The following is a 25,763-nucleotide window of genomic DNA, read 5'->3' on the forward strand; positions in this document are numbered from 1 at the left end:
TTTATAGGGGGTAAATAGGCCGCAACTCGCGACGTATCAAACAGTTGGTACATGTCTTTTTTCTTACTTCTTCACATCAGCCGGGATATCTTTTTAAATACTGGTGTGATTTAAATGAATTTGGTATCAATTTAAAGTTAAAAGTTTAATCTTTAAAATGGTGCTACTTTTTTAGTTACTAACAAATTCGTTAGTACACAAGATCGCGTGGAAACAACTTCATGTAAGTGATTCCATACTTTTGCTCGCGAGTGTAAAACGCCCTACATTTAGTCATTACTTTGTGTAAGCCTCAAATAAAAATAATCTCGTGAAGACAGTTGTAACTTTAAATTATTAAAAAATATAGCCCATAACTTGAAAAGCTCGTTAAACTTTCAGAACACAATTGTTTATTACTAAACAATAAAAGTGGTTGCAAGTTCACATGGCACCGAAGTTCGAGCCCTTGCTCAAGACAAAGTGCGGACCAATTAAATCGTGAACCATGACGACTGCCCCCGCAACCGCTTATTAGAAATGTAATAAAAATGACCCAGAATTGAAGAGGTATACTGACCGTGGGACCCGTAGTATATTACGACGACTACCGAAATAATAACCCTTGCGTGATGGACCCATAAGTATCTACATTTTGAGTCCACGCTGTCCTGTTAGAAAAACAGCGACTATCTATTCTAACGCCCGTATTCACAAACAATGCTTGCTTAAGTGAAGCAGAAAATCGAACGCACAGCGTTGAATAGGTTTGTATGTCTTCCTGTGCGTCCACATGCACTGTGAGACCTCATAGTAATGTTTGTGAAGACGGGCGTAACTCTTAAGGCCGGGTAACAGAGAAAATGGCGAAAATGAGGTTTTCATTTTTCATTTTTGAGGTACTAAACAGTAAAATAAAAGGCTAAGATTTTTTTTGGGCATAGTTGAGGATATTTTCTAGGGCTATTAACGGATGGAAACACGATTTGATGAAGTTGACTCGATAGAATAAATTCCCAAAGTTACCTCTATTCGTTTTCTAATAATGGTTTTATTTTTAAAATAAGCGATTTGAGATTCTGAATCTTTTACTAAACTAAAGTTCAGAAATAACTTGAGGGCTTTTAACGGATGAAATTTTTATATTGCGTCTTATTTAGTTACTATGTTAAAAAATGTGGAAAAAATCGCCCATGACGGCTTGGACAATCTCAATCAGTCGCGCGGTGGCGCTTACGGAGGACGGACGCGTGCNATACAAACAAATATGTTTCTGCAATTTTAGTATGATATTTTTATTTATTAATAAACAAAGAGACTGAACAAAATTGATGCGTACCTATACTGATTAATGTTATTAACCACATGCAAAGCTTCGTGAATTGCAACAACTATAATTAAATTTATTATCCAAGCTCTAAATAATCGCTACTAAGAGTAACTTATCATAAAAAAAATCCAATCGCTCAAGCTCCCAAGGGCCTACCGATAGGTCGGGTGACGTAATCTTGAAATTCTTTAAGCCGGCGCAGAACTTCCAGAAGGTCGGGCGACGCCACGGCCACTTTGAACAGTGTTTACTTCTGCAGTTATATTTTATATTTAATCGATTCTAGAATATATTCCCAAAAAGTCTGAAAGGTGTTTTAATTTGTATAACTTGGATATGATTTCTATTAGAAAGTGTTGTGAGTGTGACGCTTGAAGGGAAGGAAGTCAACCTAACCTAACCAACTGCGTATTTCTATACTGTGTAGCTGGAAATTGTGGCGGGAGCTCTTTGACGCGCTGTTTTCGGCGAAGAATTGCGCGCGCAGATTTTGACAGCGCGAAATACCTACTTTAGAAGAAATACCAAGCCTTAAGCCTATGCAACACAGTTAATAGGTAGTAGGAATTACAAACTCTACGCCACTGAGATTATGTAATTAAATTGTTGTTAAATAGATCATTCTACGAAAAATTTGTCATTATCTTCTGAAAAGTCCTGGCACTTTAGTAAAGTCTATATTTCAACTAACTCACCAATTACAATATGAGGGCTTGCAGACTGTATGTATTAAATTGAACAGCCACTTTAGATTTTACAAATGTATATTAAGCGCATATTAGTTCAGCTTGGTGCTGATCATACATTGACGTATGTTACGTACTTGAAATTTTCATTCGTAACATTAAATACATATGTATAGCGAATAATGATAATCACGTCCCAAATATATCTAGCCTTGATTTCCTCATTACAATCATTTAGCAATTATTAGTAATCAATATACGCGTACAAAATATCAAATCCAATAGATAAAACAACTTCCTCATGATGACAATACGTAATCAATTACACCTGTTCATGATGAGAATACGTAATTATTTTTTATATTATCGGACACGACCTCCGTCAGGGCCTATTTCACGGCCGAAAAAAATATTACAAGCACGTCATCAAAGTAAATTGGTATCATTGTAGAACGATACCACGTCCTCAGTCGCAGGCCACTCGCGGCAGCATGCGACGCGCGCCGCTTATCACCGCGATAACGCGGTATTTCGGACGTTTCATTACTACAATATAAAATGGCCACTAAAACAATGTTAGCACCTACACAAATACTCCAAGTTGTGTCCTTTTTGGTGAGTGAGAATTGTGATATTGCTTAGTAAATGTTCACGTGTGTTATTACGGGAATATTCGTGTGTAGTCATGGTTTTTGTGTTGTTTCCATCTAAGAACAAGAGTATAGTGCGGAAATGTGCATACTTTAGTTAACTTAAATGAACGATGTTCACCATGTACATGTATCTGTTTTTATTTTCCATTAACGTACTTATGTGTATGTATGAATAAACTTGAATCAGGCAACAGCTACGTCTAGTCTGTTAATGTTTATAAATACGCTACCGTCTGTCATAGTAGAATCGTTAATGAGCCGTGATGGCCACAGAAAACTATCGCACAATTGCCACTACCTGCTAAACCAGTATCTTAGAAGGCTGTATTGTATACAGTAATGTATTCAACTAGTGTTGAACAAGGCCTTTGGTTTGGCTGACAATACTCATAAGACCTATACCTACTAGTAGTTTAATTTTTTAAAAAATCAGCTGACACATAAAGTGAATCTGCTGAACCAAAATCTATGAAAAAACGGTTTTCCACGCAATTCATGGGTAAGACAAGCACTAGATCTTGAGTCTATCAGGCCACTTGAAAAGCCCAGATCAAAGACAATTTTTCAGAAAAGAACAGGCATTTAGAGCCTGGAGTATCAGTAATTTAATTTGCACTATGTAGTCAGAATATTGTAATAAGATATACATAGTTTGTAAACTTCCTTGATTTGCTGAAAAAATTGCTAAGGAATAAAGGTCCATCGCACACATAACTTCGAAAATTGTAAGTGCATTTAAAATTTAAATTAGGTAATAATTGACATTTAAATGTAATTCCAGGACATGTTTGGAGCTGGTATGCTGCTCCCCCAGCTTCAGAACCAAGCCAGATCGCTGGGGTGCAGCCACCTCTTCATCGGGACCCTGGGGGCCACGTACTACGGCACACAACTCATCGCTGGACCAGTGATAGTTAGCAACTTTTATTTTGCTTAGTACAGTTAGTCAAATAATTTATGACACCTAAAGTTGCCAAAAAGTCTGTTACATGGATTATGGTTGTGTTGTCAGTTTTTTGATTGATCACTTTGGGTTTCATGTGTTTTTGTTGTGAAATAGCATCTATTACAATATGAATAAGATGCAGGAGTGTTTATCATAATATGCAGTCGCGACGTCGTTACATTATATCTTTATGTACGCCCGCTGCTGTTAAAAATGCAAATCACGCTGGCCTTGTGATCTAGTTATTAAATAGATAAATTTCTACTTATGTACGATAATAAGTAATTTCGATTTAAAATTGACATTTCAAGCCCATTCGTAAACTGCTAATATAGTAGCAGAAGACAAAAATTCTAAAGACGATATTTTGGACTCTACTGTTCCTAAATAAGACCGATGAGGTTTCCGGCCACTGGGACCAGGTCCCATTCGCTGGATCCGTAAAAATTAAATATTTTTCTTCCAGCGACTAGGACCACTCATAGATAACTTAAAGAAATATATTATTCAAGCTAAAATCGGTACAGTACTAAAGCTTATGGGTAGTCCCAGTCGCGCCGGAAGAAAATTATTTAATTTTTACGGATCCAGCGACTGGGACCGCGGTTAATTGCGGTCCCAGTCGACGGAAACCTCAGACCAACTATCTAAAATTAGAGCAGAAATACATAGATAAATGCCATATTTACCTAATTTAAATACTTCCATTTTGTTACAGGGAAACCTGAGCGACTTAAAGGGAAGAAAACAAACACTATTCATGTGTTTGTGTATTTGTACATGTGGATATTTTGTATTAGGACTAACGTCGTCTATTGTAGTATTCTTCGCAACGCGAGCTTGTCTTGGTGAGTAAACAAATTCAATAAATTGTTATCACATTGTTCGCATTGACTAGTGATAATTTTATGTCTGTAATAGACGGATATTTTCATATCTTATCGAAACGTCTAACGAGTTTGAGTACCCACGTATTTAGTATTAACAATAATGTACCTAATAGAAATTGAAGTGGGTATATTGATTTAGCTTATTAATTGAGATAGGGAATTGAAACGTTTCTTTATCAAACAAGCAGTTATGTGGCTTATGTTATGTAGATATTCAATAGAACATATTCAAAAGAAATTACTAAGCCAATGGTAGTTATGGCTAGCGCCCAATTTTCAAACTTTGGAACTTGGAACAATGAAGATGGCACTGTGTACAATGTCTATAGTTATATATAGCAAACTCAGGCCAAAACCACCTGCGACTGACGTCACCATAATATATTTTACTATTAACACACAGGTTTCTTCAAACACACGCAGCTGCTAACAAAGTCAGCAGCCCCAGACTACGAGCCTGACCCGTCAAAGCAGGCCGTGGCCTTCGGTCGTCAGGCGACTATATCGGGCATAGGGATGTCACTCGGACCGATGGTCAGCGGACACGTCGTTGAAGCCTACCCTGAGTATGGGTTCACAGTCCTCGCTTGCATAACGGCTGTTCTCTTCGGTGTTAACGCAGGTAAGATCAATCAAATTGAGGCAGAGTCGTTACAAGATCGAATTTTATTCAAGTCTTAGAAGTATCTCACCGAAGTTCCGATTTACTTGTTAAAAGGCACAAATTCGCCATTCATCAGGAACGTGCTATACCCTCTATTCCTTGATCCACTGAAAGACATTGTTGATATGTCGCAAGTTCAGTAGAATTGAAAAGCCATGTTTTCTTTTTCAGGCCTAATGAACTTACTGCCGGACAAAACCAAAGAAAAACAGGGTACTAAGAAAAATCAAGTTCCAGTTGCGCCAAAACTTATAGACTCAGTGAAAAATAGCTTTAAAGAATCCATAGACGAATTTTACAAAGTAGACTGGACCGTTTACGGGGACGTTTTCCTGTTCAAACTCATCATAACACTATGTTTGGGCATGTACTTCACGAATTACGCTATATTCTTGAAAACGAAACACGATATGTCACCAACAAGCCTTGGCTATATCATAGCTTTTCAAGGCGGGGTCGGATCGTTCTGCTCATACTTCATAGGCTACATTAACCAATTTTACAAGAACGACAACGACGCTACATTGAGAACGTATCACATATTTATAGCTATCACTGTATCTCTAATAGGAATGGGGTTGTCCCCTAATATTTACTTATACTTGTTATTTATTATTCCTTTAGCTGTAAGCGGTTCTGTTGGTAGAGTTTCAGGGTTGGAGATGATAATGAATAAAGGTAACGCTGAGCATAGAGGTTCGGTGATAGGTGCTACAAGTAGTATGAGATCTCTATCTGGAGTGGTCACCCCTCTTTTAGGGGGGGGTGATTAGCGAATACGTGGGTGTTTCGTATGTGATATTCGTAGCAGCACTGTTCGGTGCTACGGGAATAGTCGTAAGCTATAAAATAATGAAGCGATCGATTGAGGCCAAGTCTAAGAGCGATTAATGTTTTTAGAAACATATTAGACCAATTTAATTTTAGATTATTTATTTAAAGTACAAATAATGTTAAATAATATATTTTGTTAATGAATGTTTTGTGTTTTATTATGATACCCGGGTAGTTGATTAAGAGTTGCATAGAGTTGACAAGAAACATGATTATAAAATTGGTCTTAAGAATATTTTTTATGACTTTCACTCATAAAAATCCACATCAATTAGCTAATTTGTTTATTTAAGACACCTCGATCGAGGGATCCTAATTAGTTAGTATACACATAATTACACCTTTTTAAATATTTTTCATTGCCTTTCAAAATAAAGAACCCAAAATAATTCATTTCCAAACCAATTGTAACTAATTCCCCGCGATTATCTGGTACCAAAATGCAGATTAATATCATTAATGACGTGTATTAATAGACTAATTACCCAAGCGGCGCCCGCGCAGGTGTGTGGGTGTTCCCACGCCGGTTCCTTCCGGACGCAGCGACCCGCGACGCTACCGTCTCGCCTGAGCCTCCCATTGTCTCAGGGTATCTACTTGACCACATAATGTTACGTCTTTAGATGCATTAAGGCAGTGTTCACACGGATGATACCATAGATATTATTTTGATGCGTTTGCGTAGGAGATATAAAGGTTGTGAGCAAGCAGAAACTGTCAAACTTAAGCGGCAGTGGGTGGGGCACAAGTAGAACATAGCCGTTGGAGCAGAAAAGTTCTCTATTAGCGGAAAGGAAGACAGGAAGATGCTCCCACTCGGTGGATCAACGATCTGGTGAAGCTTAGAAGGAAACCATTGAAGAAATCTCTAGGGGAGGCGTTAGTCCTCTGTCCTGGTGACGAAGGCAATGTTTGCAACTGCGAATAGTGATGGTGTTCTAAAAAAATACATATGGGTAGTAGATGCTTATCTAGAAATGCCAGGGTCGTTATCAACTAGCTGGAAGCTTCTTAAGGGGCATTAAAAAACTGTTCACAAGGATGCTATGTGTTATTAAGGTACTTCGTTAAGTACCTAATCAACAGCCAGATTTCGCTTATCAAACTTAAAATCAGATTAAAAAGGTTGCTTTTTATAATATTTACTATGACTTTTATAAAATAAGAAACAAACGTTTTTCTCTTCATCAATATGCAGCATTCATGGCCAAGTAAAAAGCTCTTTAATATTTAATTATTGTTTGCTTAGTGGAGTCAAAAGTTTGCGTCTTGTTCTGGCGCAGGAAACGTCGGGTAGCAGGATATGTTGTTGGAACCTATGAATTCTAATGACGGTGTTCACAAAAGAGAAACTAAAGCCTTTATAAAATAAAATAAGTAAAAATAAGTTGCATAAGGTGCTCAAGTTTTCAAACAGATAGAAATTGCAGAAGTGAATGAAGTAACGTGAGCTTTCCGCGTGACTTCGAGGTGTTGTGACCCGATCCCATTTGCATAACAGTCAAGTCCAGCCGAGCGGGACGCCCTCAAATTCGAGTAATTACGTTATTAGATACGATGAGAGTACTTAGAATTGTTACTATTTTGCTTTATACAAACAATAGCATTTTAAATAAACGTTTTTCTTTTTAACAGACTTCTTCAATAGAGAGACAAACAAACGGGTTTGTGAACAATCACAGTCGGCCCTCAAATCTTATATTTACGAGTATATGTACCAGTAGGCTCGCAAAGAGCACTTTTGCACATCCCAACCAAACCCTACCACTGCTTCAGGACAGTATTATGGGCCAGTGCCCAGTGGTGAAAAGAAGCAGCGTAAGAACTCAGTCATATTTCGCGTACCGTGGGTTGCCTAACATTATTATTCGTGATTATTTAAAAATAAGAGATGGTAGATGGTTTCAGATCTTTACCAATTAATTAAACATACAAGTCAACAATCTCAGTTACGTATAAGACAAAAATAGAAAAATTATAATACATTTCTACACAATATTCTACAAATAACATAAAGCTCGGACAAAGCTGCACAACCATTTCATTGTTTATCGCGACTGGACATTAAAACCTGTTGATAAATAGTCCATAAATAATCGCCATTCAATCAGAAGTATGTTATAAATATTAATGTTAACAGGAATCAATGAGAAACGACGGAAATGCGTGAGCGCAGAGCGGCGCGCGACGGAATGCCCGCTACGCGAAATAAAAACCTTCAACAAGCTTTGACAGTTGTTTGGTCAGATTAATTGTATAAAAACTTAATTGATTCATGAATTACAGGTTTTTTGCAAACATTGTCCATTGTGCTAGGAGACTCATTACAAGTACCGTACTTACATAAGTCAATCATTTTTAAGATTTTCTTTCATAGTTTTTCAAGTGCTCCAATTTATTTTAGCGTAAATATCTCAATTCAGGCTGCTCACTCTATCAAAGTCACCGGTCAAAGTTTTTTTGATTTTTTTTAAACGAAGAAAGCTGAGTAACTTTGTATCGAAAATGACACTTCAAGTTTTACATTATCTTTGTACCTAATAGCTATTTGCAACAAACAATTGAGGACTTACATGTGATCGTTTTTTATTACTACGAGTATGTAACATGTTTTTGTTTACCTGCACACAGTAGTAGTAAGATTATAAATAGACCAATAAATATGGAAATTGGTGCAATGACAGGCACATGTCAACATTGCAAGTGAAGCTCGCAAAACCAATAAATTTATAATCGCCTGCATACATTAATGTTGCAGGACGCTTCATCCCGCTGAAAACACCTTTCCTCCTGCGTACTTATTATGAACAAATTTTAATGTTAATTACTCGGTTGACATTTAATTACGAATCAACAAGGGCACGTGCGCACGACTGGACCTATGTGTAATAGAAACAGATTCAGAAGTTGCATTACCTTATAACGTTAAGCTTTTAACAAGCAGTTGCATCATAAAAGTGAGGCCAGACGAGAAAGCACAAGTAGCAAAACTTGAAACGCTAACTAAATTTAATTTAAGTCTGTGTTCAAATGAAAGGATGGATTTCAATAAGTATTTCCAGCCAATTATTGAAATCATGAGAGAGATCTTTTGACAAAAATCAGGATCATGATGTTGGCAAATTGTAACTATGTAGTTACCATTCCGAGAGTGAAAGAGACATTACCACGTTTAGTAATTATTTCATTTAAAATGGCTTCTAGATATACCGAGACTATCAGAAATATCGATCAACAGATTTTTAAGTCTAGTTTCTCTGAAAGGGGTTAGGGACTTCAAATACATCTTATCTGGAAAACGAGCCCACTGAATCTACTTCCATTACGGCACTAGAACCATGAAATATTGTCTACACTGGTGCCTAAAACCATGTGCCATTTTATCCCCATAAGATGTTACATGAATTTATTCGTACATAATTTTTCATCAATCAATTGATAGTTATGTCCTTATCTTTTGTAAAGATAGAATAAAATATAGCTTGTTGCGTGCTGAATACATAAATAACTATTTCTAGTAACAATTTATATTTAAAGCTGTCATTTTGCAGTATCGATGGTTCGGTTTTGTTTTGTGTTGCGGTAATATTTCTGCCACAAGATGATAATTTTAGCACATGAAATATTAGTAATTTATTTATTTAAAACATGGTATTTACTGATAGAGCGCTCATGAAACTCTAATGAAGTAACGTAATTAAATAAAAAAAGGTTTAAGTTATTTACTCTACAAAATACTCTGAAATACCCTTCCACATTTTTAAACGCTGTACTTGTATGAATATTAAGCAGTATTTACTTAATTTTTTTTTCATTTTTTCATCTAGTTTTTATTTCATTTCCATATTTAATCCCAACTAATATTATAAATGCGAAAGTAACTCTGTCTGTCTGTCTGTCTGTCTGTCTGTCTGTCTGTCTGTCTGTCTGTTACGCTTTCCCGCTTAAACCTCGCAACCGATTTTGATGAAATTTGGCATAGAGATAGTTTGAGTCCCGGGAAAGAACATAGGATAGTTTTTATCCCGGTTTTTGAAACAGGGACGCGCGCGATAAAGTTTTTCTGTGACAGACAAAATTCCACGCGGGCGAAGCCGCGGGCGGAAAGCTAGTAATACATAACAACATTCCCACATAGAAACAGCGTAAATTAACCACGATGGTATTTTCTATGTAACACACATGTGAACAGCACTTTGCATTCAGTCGCGGGCGCAGGAGCGACGTATCGTGACACAAACTTTATAGATTCATACATTACACATACATACGAGTACTATGTTCATCGACGTGATTGAAATTATAAACGTTAGTTTGATATTCTATCTGAATAGTTAAAATATTTTATGAGTGTAGATAGAAGTAAGAGTAACCAATGTAGTCTTATTGAGATTGGTTTTACAATACATATCAACTAATGTGTTGAAATACTTCATAGTAAGTAGATAAATACTGGTTACTCATGTAGTTTTTAAGACATTGTTAATGATTTACATTACATTAGTGTCATCACATAATATGTTGTACTTAACAGTGTCAATGGTTAAAACTACGATTGTAACAGCTTTTACTCTACTTATGCATATTATTCATATTTTCATGAAAACTGGAATATTGACGTCCAAAGACGTTTATTCTGTTATCATTTTAATAATAATAAAATAATCATTAATGCATATTTATAACAGAGGACCTAAAATTGTGCCTTTACGAACGCCAAGATTATTCTAGACAACAAAAGCTATGTGCTAACGTCAGGGCAGATTTATGAACAACGACGTTCTATAGTTTATCGACGACATGAGTTATATGCCTTTGTTAACACTAGAAAGCCTGTGTTTCAACCAATCAAAAAACTCTATATTGTGATTCGCAACATCAGGTTTTCAAACAATACTCGTACACTAAAGTGAATTATGTATGTACTTAAGTACAATAAAAGCTTTAATTCGGTACCCAGTAATAGAAAAAGTTTGTGGTCAATTCTACATTGTGAATACAAAGAACCACATTTGCAAATCAGTCTACTTTGGTTACATAATCGCACCGATTAAAACAACTTATAATGCCAATATTCAAGCTTAGCTTTTAACATGCTGGTCTGTATTACACCAATGAAAGTTTTGTATAATCACGAATTTATCCTGTGTTGTCTTTAGACCGCAAATGAGAATAACGGGAAAACTTGTATAACAATATACCTTAATGGCAGTACAAAAAGAAGACAATACACAATCCCTGATTGGACAAGAGATGTGTCATAAAAAGCATCAATGCTAAGTGCGCGGTTGAAATATGACGCGGCACGGGCAGCCATCAAGTAACGAGCTCGCATTCATCACCAAGTTATTGTTTTGAGCATTCCTCTGATTCTTTGAGACAATCACTGTTTTTAATCATTTTAAAACTACATTCGAATGTTTTAACGAAAATAAATCCACAGAATCCACTCTACAGAATCTACCATTGCTGTTTAAGTATACGTAATTAATTACAATACTAACTCAAAAGTTTTGAAAGTACCTATGTATCTCATTAAGTAGATAATAACAGAAGGTAATGGAAACATATTTTATAATACAATGAATAGCAAACTTAAATTATCTTGTAATTTTAATGAATACTTGAAAATGTTCATGTTGTAGGTAACTTCATTATGCATTTAATATGCGTAAGGTGCTCTCTTGAAGGAGTCTTTTAATTTTCTATTACTTCGAGTATTTAAGAAACTACTCTCTTGTTTTAAAGGCTGAGTTACACCGTACGTTACGTTCTCGTGCAGCTTTTCGTGCAGTTACAGTACTAACATTGCACGACTCAAATTTTGGTATATAGAGATGTGTTGTCTCTAGCAATCTAACCCAGAATCTCAGAGTCGAGAGAGTTTCACTCTTCGCACTAGACCATGGACGAAGGTATCAAAGCAGTCATGAAACTCTATGCACCTTTATGTAGTCCAGTATATTAATGATGCTCCATAGATTCATTTAAATACACTCTTACATCTTCACACATGTAATGTTCATACCCTGATCTTTTAATTTTCCGCTACTTAAAACACTCATTGCCAACCGAGATAAAACTGCATTTCCAATTAAAAGCAAAATTTTTTATGGTGTGCAGAGGTGCCGACTGTAAACACTCTGGAACGTGGGCCGAATGGTTGATATTATATTATGGGATAGCTTGAGCAAGCACACGTGCACCTGTTCAAAGACATTTGTTTAGTAAACGCTGCCGTAAGGTGGGTACAGACTAGAGCAGTACTTGCAGCAGAACACCGGCGAGCATTCGCTGTTTTTTTTACTACTTGATTTTAAAAAGGAATGAGCGTTTTGATGTAGCAGTTTGCCGAGCAAAAGCATGAACGCCGGCACACGCAACTTTATAGGTTCGACATTTCAACAAAGAGTATACGCAAATTAGTAAGAAATGTTATGCTCACGCCTCACGGCAAATGAGCATACAGAGTCGAGCATTCCCCAGAACACAGAGTCGAGCTTTCCCAACAACGTTACATGGCATGGAAATGCACTCAATAATGTAGCATTTGCCGGCATTGTACCATTCGTAAGAAATAATGTAATGCTCTGGCAAATGCTCTAGTATACACTCACCTTAACGCGTAACGTCTCCCTCACACACGCACAGGTGGAAAGTGATAGCAGATAGTTTTGAAAATATAGTTCTGTATGCATACTTTTATGAGTGTGGCGCGCAGCTACGACTTCAGGCTCAGATTTCAAGATAGAGGTAGCCATAACAAATGGCCGTAGACAGAAACAATGAACGGTAGCCGAGTATACACAGTTCTAAGTACTAGAAGCTTGTACCTTAACTTTTATATACTGACATTATCGTTTTTAAAGGTGAAATTATACTTTGTAATGTAAATTGTATTTAAAGGCAGAGACACCAATCAAAAAACTACAAATAAGATATTTACAAATAACATTCACAACAAATCCCAAGAAGGGCGAGTAAAAAGTAAATTACGATTATTGTAATCCAAACCAAAATATATTTCTACGATAAAAACTTGAGTCATCCGGTAGTATTTCGCAAACGTAACTCAATTCATAACAATGGCTGTGAGAGTTGCACAACGAGTTTCCGATTCCAAACGCTGCTTTTTCTCTAATAATAACTATTGTTGAAAGGAAATGCCATGTTGCCGATAACAAGCCGGTGTTTAAAATAGTTTAACTCTTTCTTCTGACAATGGAACAAAAACTCGAAGCTTGCGTCGGCCGCTGAGCAAATTCGATGAGATTTTCGATTAACCAATGTAGCGTAACACATTAATGTGCACCTCACGAATAAACTATAGTTAATTATGGAAATGGCTGCTTTAAGTAAACTTGGCTAATTTCCCATGCCTCAGACTTTGCAGAATGGCTAAGCAGTTAATTCCTTTAAAGTCCATTTTTTATCATAGCTTTAACAGTGCATGTTCTTTAGTTAAACAATAGTAAAATAATAAAGCAAATAATGATATACATAGATTACGTACGGTTCCTACCTCCTTATGTTTTAATATATACATACATTTAAATACCTATCATATATACTTTATGCACTTACATTTATTGCACAAAATTTTAACTTACGTACTATTGTATTCTTTTAAATTATTTACAATATATTTACATAATTGGATGAATGATTGGATGGCGCTTTCCCTCTTTAACAGGTCCGATATTTCAAAGGGGTTAACTTTAAGGTATTGGCATATAGCCATGTGCTGTACTCTTTGCCGGGCAAAACGTGGACATTCTTTGAGTAGGTGAAGTATATCCTGAACAGCATTTATGTCGCAATTGCACTTATCGGTCTCGCTCGACTATCTTGAACCGATGTAAGTATTGTCGGTGATAGCCGTGACCGGTAAGAATCTGTGTCAGGTGGAAGGAGTGTTAAAAAAAAACTACTGTAAAATGTTAAGTTCATTTTTTAAATTTAAAACCTTGTACATAAATAAAAAAAAAAAAGTATTAAGTATGGAGACTACAAGTTTGCTCGTAGACATTAGCGAGAAACTACCACCATTTGTTCTAAAAAAAAAAAAATATACATTATTGATTTAATATTCAACAAATTGTTTTGTCTGAAACCGAACTCCGGCAATTTCAGCCGGAGATTAAAAAAAAAAAAACCTCCTTATGTAGTACTGCCCTAGCTAACGGCACGTTCCGCCAAGATTTAGTACTACTACTACGAGTAATGCCTAAATATAAGAAACGAGTTCTCAGGTCCTCAACGGTATACCTTGTTAAAAATTTTATTAAGGTATTGCCTACATTGCTCCTAAGCCATTCACGGTACTTTGTTATCAACCTGCATTTGCCATCCGCAACCAAGCGCTCACGAGTCAAACTAAAATTTCTCTTTATAAATAACTAGCTGACCCGGCGAACTTTGTTCCGCCTTAATGGCAATAAATAAGCAGACTTTTTTTTATTTCGAACGGGATAAAAAGTATCCTATGTCCTTCTCCTGGCTCTAAACTACCTCCCTGACAATTTTCAGCTAAATCGGTTCAGCCGTTCTTGAGTTATAAGCGAAGTAACTAACACGACTTTCTTTTATATATATAGAAGAAGTCAAGTATAGTAGAGTAAAACAGTAAGTCTGATAACGGTTTAAGAAACATTACAAAATAATTTCGTAACCGGCTTAGCAGCTGCACTGTTTTGCTCTAAGAAATATCAGCTCCAAAGTAAACTAGGTACTTTACACTGCACACGGAAGAGATAAGGGTCATTCGGTAAACAATGAGCTCACTTCCAGTACCCAAGCTCAAGATCAAAGTTAAGTCTGAACCTTCTGTCCTTTATTGCTTTCGACATAGAGACCTGTTTGAAGCGCGAAACTGGCTATCGGATGCCATTACCACTTTTATGAACCTGAAGTAACATTCATAAAGCGATCCAGCTTACGAGGAGTTATCAAAGCATGCTTCCAATATTGAAACACAAAAGGAATTTGAATTTTAACGAAGTTTTAACGGCTCTACCTTGCACCTGTCATGATTTTGTAAGTTCTTTTCAGGCTTCGATTTGTTACATGTGCGTTAAAGAACTACTTGTGAGCATATCTTTCATTATCTTTTTCACTTTGACTAGTCCGTTAACGACAAAATTAGGCATCAACCTACCCATTTCTCACAAATGTTTTAATTGCAATGGGATTTACATTATTTAATCGCAAATTGCCCTTAATTTGTATATCCCTAAAAAGCTTGAAGTAATTGTAGTTTCGATCTTAAGTCCAGGATCAGTGTATCAATGCGAGCCTCAGATAACGTTGTAGGTTAAAGGGCTTATCTCCGTCTAATCGCTGGTATTATTTTTAAATCTCTTCAATGGAAGTTCACTGACCGCGTAAGTTTAATTCAATTAACCGCCGGATGGTTTACAATGAAGTAATTTTAATATTTCAAACAGTTACCGAGAAAGATTGATAGGGCTATCGCGTGCTCCAATTAGATTCTTATGGGAACGAGACATTATTAAGAAGGTTCCGAGGTGAAGAATATATCATTCACTTGATAGAGTTCACAGGCGGTATTCTTATTAATACGCAGTAATTAATATCTGGCCGTTTTGTATTCTTCTCGAAGAATACACAATGTAACGTGTTACAGTTGACTCTATGAATAACAAACCGTGACCGTGTGTTATTTAAATTTTGATTAGCAAATTATATTACTGGCTACCGAATTAAACATAATTATAGGTACGCTGTCATATTAAACAATCTGAAATGTATATGTTGTTCGCAACTTTAAAAAAATCCCAGTCCTGTAATTAGTTAATCATGTAAATAAAGCCTTGGTACCTATTTGTTTATTTTATTACGTCAATCCATTCTGCTACTGTAGAATTTATCTCTCTGTAAGCAACTTAGCTTGAAACTGGTATTAACTGCTAAGAAAAGAATCATTGTCTCAAGACTTGACGATAAACCGCCAGATCCCCAAAACAATCGCGTCCATTGTAATGTCTGTCACACGAAATCGCAAATTCCAAGATTTCCATGCATACTATAAGAAAAACGCCCCAATCAAATGCAAATCGAGTGTCAAGCACTCGGCGGAGTTATTTTACATTTCAACGGGCAGGTGATCCATCATGGAGCCACAATTTTTTTCTCGTCAAGTGATCGCATGTTCGCAGTTTCGCACAGCCCTTCGTCGCGAAACTATTTTTCGCATTCTTGGCTCGTGGCGATAATTTCACGGGTTATTCTGTTAGACATGCTCCTGTTAGCTTAGTGGGATACAGCCAGGACTCTATGGAGAATTGAATTTTCATGCCCCGAGCGTTGAGTGGAACTGATTGTGCACGTGGATAGATCGCGTACCGCGCTGTTATTGTACCTACATTCAGTACCTATGTGGATGCGAATGTTGTAATTGAGAGATATTAAAAGTGAATCAATACTATTATCAGGAATAATTTAGTCATAACATAACAGATGAATATGATGTAATAGTATCAAGTAATATTAGTAAATGGAAAGAACCAATAGCCATGTTGCTATTTACGCAATTTTTAACAAATTGAATTAGGTGCATGAATTTTCTAACAAAAAAAGTTAAGTAACTTAATTTACAATGATCAAAATAGTCAGCCTATTGATATCAATAAATTGAGCTTAATGCAAATGACTCTATATTAGTGTCTGAAAACCATTTCTACAAATTAACTTCTCATAAATCTTAAGTATCTTCTCCCCATCGAGAATATTATGCACAGGTCACAAAACACCACAACCATCACAGTTATCCAATCTCGTACACAAACTAATAACATCACAATCATGCGCCATACCAGGATGTCATCATCTTGTACGAGTAGATGGTATGACATCATTTTCCTTTTTTCGTAGAATCCCCGCCACGGTACGCTGGCATTTTGATGGGAGTTTGATGCAGCACCTTCGGTACAGCCATTAGGTGCTATGGCCATAGCAAGCCATAGCAATTACGCCTATGTAAATTAGATCAGATTTATCAACGTACAACGAGCGCGGAGGAATTTCAATCATGCGTGTGTGTTGCGTGGTGTTGCCCCACACTTAATTGTTGGTGTCGTTTGGCGTTATCGTTTTCATGTTACGTATCAAGTTACGTTAGTTCTGTAAACTAACGTGGAGATACCTCATTAGTTTGCTCTTTAGTTGGATACTTGCATAAGTTATTTGATCAACGTAACTTCACGTACCTACGAGTGTTTATAGCGTTTTTAACTAAGACATTAATTGCTGGGTGAATTATTTTCTATCTAGACTAACTAGTCTAGTCTACATCGTTTCGTGTTGAAATTATCTGTCCTACTTGATATAACACTACGACTTCGAGTTACCGTATTTAGATTATGAGATATGTAACACGGAACTCGATGTTCCTACAACCAGCTAGGTCTATGTCCTTGTCATCATCAAGCATCAGGAACAAATCCTACAGAATCTTTTTATGGACATAACAAGTTCCACTTTAGCTCAGTAGCTTAACATCAATAAAATATTTAAATCTAAGTGAAGTATTCCAGTTTAGCAAGATACAGTTAATGAAATGTAAAGAGTTCAAATGCCAATGGTTCTCTTTTATAAAGTCGTATTTTTTTTTAAACTGAACTTATTTGATCATTCTCTATCAACTTTAGCCATAAAAATATTAATTTGAATAAGATTCCATCAATAAAAATACTGTTAAAGTACAATCGGAAAATGCTTCTCTCTAACTCGAGTGTGTTATGGGTACAGAAGTCAAGTCAACACACGACCCCTACGGACTTAGCCTTGGTGTCAACTGTACATGTATCGGAAACTGAGCTTTATGCTCATCAGAATATATTTTCATATGGTGTGGCTAGGACAGTGAAGAAAAACCGGTGTAAATGAGCAGGCACCGTTAAGAAGATGCGTGTGTCACCAAGCTATATTGTTTAGTGGGACCGCTCGCTGTTTGCGTTGCCATAAGGAATTAGCGCGTTGGCTGCTTGCTGAGCAATAACTATTTAGAAATGGTTCGAGATTTTTTGTTTGGACAACCTTTCTGATTTTTAGAACAAGTTCTTTCGGTAAGATTTATGAAGGCAAATAGAGACTATTTTTCTTTGCCATTTTTTCTAGGTAACTAGGTAAGTACCTATTAACAAGTCAAATTATTTTAAGATGTTCTTAAGTCCAACCTTGAAATAATGTGTGACTCTAAATGTAATAAAGGTCAAGTGTAGGTAATATTAAAAATTCAAGAAAGTGTTAGCAAAAGTGAGATAAAATCATTTCAACAACAATCCTTGTCGACGATGAAGTTTTTTACCGTTTTTTTTTCGAAGGTTCACGGCCAGCTTACCGGCTCCCGTTGAAATTTGAATAATGCCCAAACCTTAAGTACGCACCTCGATTATTTATTCTGCCGAACCCGCCGACTACTAATGCCTCCCGTTTATCATTCGAATTATCTCCTAATATTTTCTACGGCTTACGTCAGCTCAAAATGGATTACCGATCTGTCGAAGTGTCGACTGAGGACAAGGCTTAAGAATAAAACGCGTTTGTGGCATTGGAAGTTAGAAGGGCACTTAATTATAATTCTTGTGGAATTCAAAGGGTTAAATGTAGAGCTTTATGATTTTTTTAGTACCTAGCGAATAAACATTCAAAGAACTTGTAAGGAGGTGTTTTACACTTATTGTATGTAATGTTGTTGGTATACCGTAAATAAATAAATTAATATTCAATTCTACGTAATAAATGAGAACGAAAAAGTACTTTATGTAATAAGTATGTAAATATTCCTAAAGCAATTATTTGCAGGTTATTCTGTAATGTAAATTATAAGTAATATTTTCCCTAAAACCTGTGAACAGCGTTGATTACACCTTTCCCGAGAAGCACACAATAAATGCGCATACGAAAGATTACTTATTTGCATATTTTCAAGAACTTCTGTTTAACTGAAATAAGTTTATTGACATGGGTGAGTCTGTGCTCATTAAAAATGGTGAGAAAAAATCTCACGATTATCTCATCACCGGTCACGTATTGAATATATGCATATCTATGTCAATACGAGCGAAACGCCCACCGTGGCTGTGCAAACAAACGATATATTTGCGGATACCATAAACGTTTAAGAATGTTGTCGAAACTCTTGAAAACATCAAACAAAATCGTCAGGTTTTCGTAAGCGCGAATTTTTAAATTGACATACCTGCACAGCGCTGTTTAGGAAGCAGTTGTTAAGTCCTGGGGCATTCCAGAGTCCTTTCGTGGTGTGGAATATTCCAGAGTCCCTGGAGTCATCCCTGGAGTGCTGCGGCCGGAGCTCGTGCGCCGGAGTCGCCATGGCGGCGGCCATTACAAATCACACGCCTGCCATTTCCACTGTTAGCAGTCTCTGTTGCCGTAGCATTGTGGAGGTGTACCTGAAAAGATGTAACAGAATAAGTACTAGTTTTTCTAGATAACCTAATGGCGCTCAAGTAAAGGTCTACTAGACTCGAACTTAACTTTAATTCTTGTTAGGACTCAGTAGCAAACTGACCTCCAGTGATTGGGTTTTTACAAGCGGTAGGTAAAGCTGTAGACCTGCTACACAGAAGTTGAGCAGTGGGAACGAGAGGTGAAGGAGTACATAGGACTGAAAAAATCTAAAGAATGAAACCATAGCAGGAATAAAATCAGCCATATTATTTGATTCCTGTTGCTTTTCTCCATGAAGCCTATTAAGAGCCGTGTGATTTAGATGCTGAAACATAGAGAGCAGTCTGCAATCTTTGATGATAGTGTGTCAGCAAATTGGTGCGTTCACACAGACAGATGTCTAGTCCGCCTTCCCAGTGCTATAATTGTTCGCATCGGGGTTAATAAGCCAACTTTTCATATTAATTGCACAATGAGTCGTTTGCAGTTTCCTTTCACTGTTAGCGGTTGGGAATGACAAGAGACAAAGACAATGAATCGATTCATTTAGTTGCACAGACCTTTGTCTACACAAGTTTGTGTAACCGATTGTACGAGGTATGGTAATTGTGATTGGCAGGTCGCGACGGACCGCGAAAATTAATCAGCCAACGTCGATATCGCGTTTTGAAGTCACTAAGGTCTATATTTCTTTGCAGGTACTGCACTTACTTAGTTTGAATACCAAGTAACTTTATTTACTTGCTTGTTTCGTATTCAGCACGTAAGCTCAAAGTTATTTTTATGGTCTTTCACTCAACGTCAGAATTCATCGCATACAAAACAAACAGTAAAAGCGGTCTCTACCTTAAAAGACAAAGCGTTGTTGCCTTCGTATCTTTTATTTGCATACGTACATATAATTATTGGGAAATGTAAGTAGACACTCGTATCTGTTCTGAGAAGACTTCAAAACGATTTAGACAGCACAATGGGTTTTTCCAAGGAACGTTAAGTATGACTGTGGCAATCAGTCGCGAATGCAGAAAGTAAAATCCTAGACATTGCATAATGAGGTGGATACTTATGAAAGAATGCACACGGAAGACGCCGGGTTGAGGACAAAAAGTGAATCGTAGCAGTCACTGGTATTATTCTCGCTGTAATAGGCATTCCTGAGGAACTGTCGCGGCTGTAATTGGACGTGATGGTTCATTTTCTATGATTAAGTAGTAAAGGTTTAAGAGCTAGTTACGAAGAGTGGTGAAAATTGTAGAAGTAGAGACTCTACGTCCATGAAGAAAAGCATTGCGCTGATAATTTGTTACGTTGTGTACGTTAGAAGAAATAGCGCACAAAAATACTTATATCAAGATTTGTCACACGTTGTTCTCAAAGGTATTAAGTGTAAAAATAACACGAGTGACGATTTAAAAACATAGACAACGCGATCGGATTCAATCGACACTAAGTACTTGTGCTGTCTCCCCTAATGAAAGAGCCACAAGCTCCAATGTAGGACTTCAGAATCCCTAATTCGCAAGTTGCCCAAATTGGTACGGGCAGACAGCGCACGCGTACATGTGCTCGCTTCCGCGAAACCGCAACACTAAAACCGTTTATTGCAAACAAAACATGATTTATGGGTAATTCATTTCGCTCTAGACGTGTTTTTGAAAATTATACGCCAGTCATGTTTACAAAAATTATAATAGTACACAGAATTCGGCCGCGTTTTATTTTTCAGGAAATATAATTTAGTTTTATGTAAAACTAAAGCTAAACAATCTTGAAATATTTGACCCGTATCATAGAAATATTTTTCATAAACGTATCTTAAGATCCTTATCTTTTTCAATGATTGCCTTTTAATTGGCTTGACATTTAAAAAAACTGAATTCAAAAGGAAAAACATCAAACCTGGTTTGGTTACCGAACCTTGGGATAAGTTATAAAACAATTAAGTCAACATTAACTCTTTAACATACAATGTAGATGCAAACGATGAGAAAAATTATAACGAGTGTGAACACAAAAGTTCAAGGCTTGAGATTTTGTTTGAAGAAACCAACAACCTTAGTATGTATTAAAGTAATACAGTAGCTACCATAAAACGTGTTTCGTATACGATGTAGAGTCGACAGCACGTCATATTACTTAAACTTTTTGTTGGTAAGTATTAAGGTATTTTTAAAAATACATATTCGAAGACTTGAGAACCTGAAAGTTCATAAAAAGAACTTGAAAGCTCCGAAAAACAGAAAAATCCATCGGAAAACGTGAGCCATACCTAGTTGACACATAAAGAAAGGGTCACTATTATCAGACAGTGACTATTTGTCTGAGAATATTAAATTAATTGACTTAATTAATTTGAGGATATTCACCTACAACACAGAATAATAATAAGTACTCCTACAACTACGATTCTTATTTCATCTGTAGTAGTTACCTCCCTATAAAATTACTTTTGGTTTCCTCACATTCAGTGATAAAGTTTTCTCCGAATCGGCCCAATGTTTACGTTATTTTAATTTTATTTGTACGTTATTTCTTCGGCTTCCGATCGGGTTCGGTTATTTTCTAAGATCTAGGTTAATCCGCGCATCACTTGCGCAAGCTCATAGGCGTTACTTTTATTTACGGATTGCGGATGCATTGCAAGAAACGCAGATCGTGATTGCGGCATATGGTAAATATTTATGGGATTGTTCCATCTCATCCTGAAGACGACATGAGGAATGTGATGTGAGCATCTTTTTTTACCATTGGATACTAAACAGGTCGTTCAATTTAAAGTTGGGTTCATTTTTACATTTAGAGGGATTCAACATATTTTATTCTGGTGAGAGTTAGTTCACAGAAGGACTGACTAAAGGCACTGTTAACAAATAATCATCTGCTTTTTATTGGAGTTAATTGAAAAATATAAATAGGTTGTTATGGCCGTAGGTGTAGAGCACTAAGAAGTATTTACATGAACAATTAGATAACACATGGAGTTAATGAATATCAAATTGATGCGTTGATTTGTAAGTCCTATAAGTTTTTATTTTTGTAAGTCTGGCAGTTTTAATTAAAAATAACAATAACAAAATCCGTTGTTAATATCGGTACGTAACTGTTGACTAATTGTTCAAACTTCAAACTCATAAAACAGGTCCAATCAATGGCATAATAACCAATGCCCTGGTCAATTATAATTATTTCTGAGCAGTGGTTTTTGAAAGGGTTAAAAATCCCATCACATCTCTACCGTGGTTAATCCACGCACCCAAAATTACTTTTGAGGCTTACATTCTTCCTGTTACAAAGGCGTAAGTGCTGTTCATTTGAAAATGGACTCTAAATATTGAAAATTAAAGCACAAATGGTAAATTCATCGAAGTTCCAAAAGTTACCAAAGATATTTTGGTTTAATTAAAGAATCGTAATACTTTTTAATGCCTTCCAACCACTCGACTTATAAAGTCACATTTTAGGATTTTAACGAGATTATCGTGAAAGTTATTAGATATTTCGATTAAAAATGTATTAAATGCTCTGCTGGGCTTGGAGCTTTTAGGTGCATACAGCATAATTAATTTGACTAATGTTTGGATTATTAAGGGACCACCACCATTTTCAGTACAGTTTGAATTATGAATGCAGAAAAAATATTGCATAAACAATATGAAATCCATCCGTATTCCGTATCTAGGAATGATGCTAACATCATAATGATTCATTATTATCTTTGGAATGACTAATTCTCGCATCACTGATGCGAAAATTACATTTACAAACAAAATCTAAAATAGTGCTGACATAAAGGTTTTTATCGAATCATCTAATTTCCTATAATTTGGGCTATAAGTCGAGTACTGTGAGACGGATTAAATTAGTTTCATAAACAAACGAAGCCTACTTTCTGTCGCCATAATGACGGCAGGGAATGCTAGCGTGATGCGCGAGGGCATCCATCTACGTAATCAGTGATGATGATAATCACCGAAATGATCCCCGCCGCAAACCGCATTCCACACTCGCCCGAATATCACTTTTTTAGGCACTTTTTCTTTCCAAATATGGGGACATACACTTCTGTCCGTCATTTTAACCGAAACTTGTTTAAATGAATAACATTTTTAATAAATAAAGTTTTAAAATTTCTCGTACGACGTTTTTATCGTCATTATAACTAACTAGCAGTGCCCGCGACTTCGTACGCGTGAAAATCATGCACGCTCCTGCACCTATTACTCGTAGCGTGATGGTATATAGCCTATAGCCTTCCTTGATAAATGGGATATCTAACACTGAAATAATTTTTCAAATCGGACCGGTAGTTCCTGAGATTAGCGCGTTCAAGTAAACAAACAAACAAACTCTTCAACTTTATAATATTAGTATAGATTATCTCAATAAATTCCTGGTTTTAGTCTTGAACCGTGGCATCTTTCGATGAAAAAATGCCAATGATTGAATAATTGCCTACCAAACAAACTTGCCCGAAGATGGACATTATAAAAACGATGACAGCACAAAGCTTTTGTCACTAAACGGTCGATAAAAGCTTTAATAACACGTCTGTTTGGTCTCAAATGTGAAGATTACGGCCATCGAACGCAAGTCACGATCCGAATGATTGGGAACTATCACAAAAAAATGACCAAAAGACATAATGGTCGGTTGGAATGAAATTGTTTGTTTACTACAATCATGTACTCAATAATACTGTATGAATCAGAAAGTAATACAAAAACACGAGATGTTTTTCGGCTAAAAGGTCCCTTTCAAGTGGCTTCATCTACTCAACGTCGCGACACTTTTTTCGCATAAAAAAGGATGTTAACCCGAGTGATCCCGATTCTCTGGGAACGTAGTTTATTTAAAAAAAACATTGCACTCAAGTGTCTGAGCAATAAATAATTTGACTGATAACCTAAAAGCATTCCGTCGCGACTCGGCTCAAGTAGGATCGTGAAGTTCAAGGATCTTGAGTTTAATCCTGCGACTGCGAGTTTCAACTTCAACTATGAAGCCCTTTCATCTGTTCTCAATATTATTACAATTTGAAATTGTAGAGGAATCGGCAGATTTTCATCGTCTCACGTGATTTCTGAGGACGAGACTTATTCATTCAGTAAAACCTTACAATATATGTATTTTAGATTTTGTCTTAAACAATATCTAAAAAGTCAATTTCTGAAAATGTAAACAAGTAGATATAATAGTCACGCTAGTAGCTGAAAATGTACCCTTTTTCCCAATTTATAAAAAAGTAATTTCAGCATTTCAGCCCTAGTTTTTTGGTAATTTTCCAATAACACTGCCACCGGACACCGGAGCTTTTAAATTGGAACCAGTTGTGGAGTAGCCGTTTATATTCAAAATTCTGGACGGGTCCAGATTAAAGTAGCACGAAACTTAATAAAATGGAATGCGTAGTCTCAATTTGAATTGCATTGCGTTCTACGGCATGATTATTATTTTATATTGCGGTCGCTTCGGAGCCTCAACCCGGACCAAAAGAGAGCAGCAAAAACTCCGCTCGTGTGTTCACGCCCTGCCTATTATATTTTAATTGAAACCTTGGTTGAGAGCGGTGTCGATATTGCTTTTTGGTGTTCATAATTATGCCCGTAATAGATGGGTAATTGTTCGCCTCTCGCTCTGCCCGCGTTTCCCCACTTCTGCAACTGCAACATAATTCGAAAAGGGTGCCGACATCTCATAAATTGCTTTCAATGAAGAAAACCGCAGATTATTTCTATTTTAAACCTTCACCATCATCTTCGACTCTGCTAATAAAACACAAGTGAATCCTTTCAAGGCGTGGGCATACATCGGAGTGTATGCAGTGTACACAAGCGAACCTTTCTTATGGGGCTTTGTAGTCGGCACACGTGTTTTACAACACATCGTATCAAAGACGCACACACGGGCACTCTACGGTGGATTTTATATACGTGGACGTGACACAAAAGGAGCAAGAGCGGAGGCTGCGCGTGCGCCGAGTCGCCGACCCGGCCGGCACGAGTCAAACACGTCTCGAATTCATATTACTGCCGTTACTACGCCGGCTATAAATATCGGTTATGCAAATTATAGACAATTCGACCAATTCATAAAATAGTTATCAATATTGAATCGAGAATAGTCGATTGATAGACGACACTGTAATCGCTCGACCACCACCGTCGCTCCATATATCACTGGGTCAGATTAGTAAATTGAATTCACGGTGCCGAAGTAAGCGTGGCTAAATGGCGTGACGTCGATGCTATTGTTACCAAAATATATAGGTTTGGTACATAAGGTAAAGACGCGGTGACAACGGAGTGTCCACCGACCATTAATGATCGTCATCCGTCAACGTCGCGACA

The 25,763-nt window shown here is 36.7% G+C and overlaps 2 protein-coding genes across 2 annotated transcripts in view; one reads left to right on the forward strand and one right to left on the reverse strand.

Moving 5' to 3' along the window:
- ec (ubiquitin specific peptidase echinus) overlaps window positions 1-25,763 on the reverse strand; it is a 94,705-nt gene that overhangs the window by 64,212 nt on the left and 4,730 nt on the right. Inside the window, exon 2 of the mRNA XM_028317062.1 lies at window positions 19,205-19,418. Coding sequence (XP_028172863.1) covers window positions 19,205-19,351 — 147 coding nt within the window. The 5' untranslated portion in view covers window positions 19,352-19,418. The remainder of the gene's footprint in view (window positions 1-19,204; window positions 19,419-25,763) is intronic.
- LOC114361853 (major facilitator superfamily domain-containing protein 9) lies at window positions 2,384-6,126 on the forward strand. Its single transcript, XM_083287612.1, is given in 6 exon segments — window positions 2,384-2,610; window positions 3,430-3,561; window positions 4,313-4,442; window positions 4,888-5,106; window positions 5,320-5,906; window positions 5,908-6,126. Coding segments are annotated over 6 exon segments (1,257 nt in total). The 5' UTR covers window positions 2,384-2,553; the 3' UTR covers window positions 6,040-6,126.

The sequence above is a fragment of the Ostrinia furnacalis genome, unplaced genomic scaffold (genome assembly GCF_004193835.3).
Source record: "Ostrinia furnacalis isolate ACB-3 unplaced genomic scaffold, ASM419383v2 OfSCF6011, whole genome shotgun sequence".
NCBI classification, from domain to species: Eukaryota; Metazoa; Arthropoda; class Insecta; order Lepidoptera; family Crambidae; genus Ostrinia; species Ostrinia furnacalis.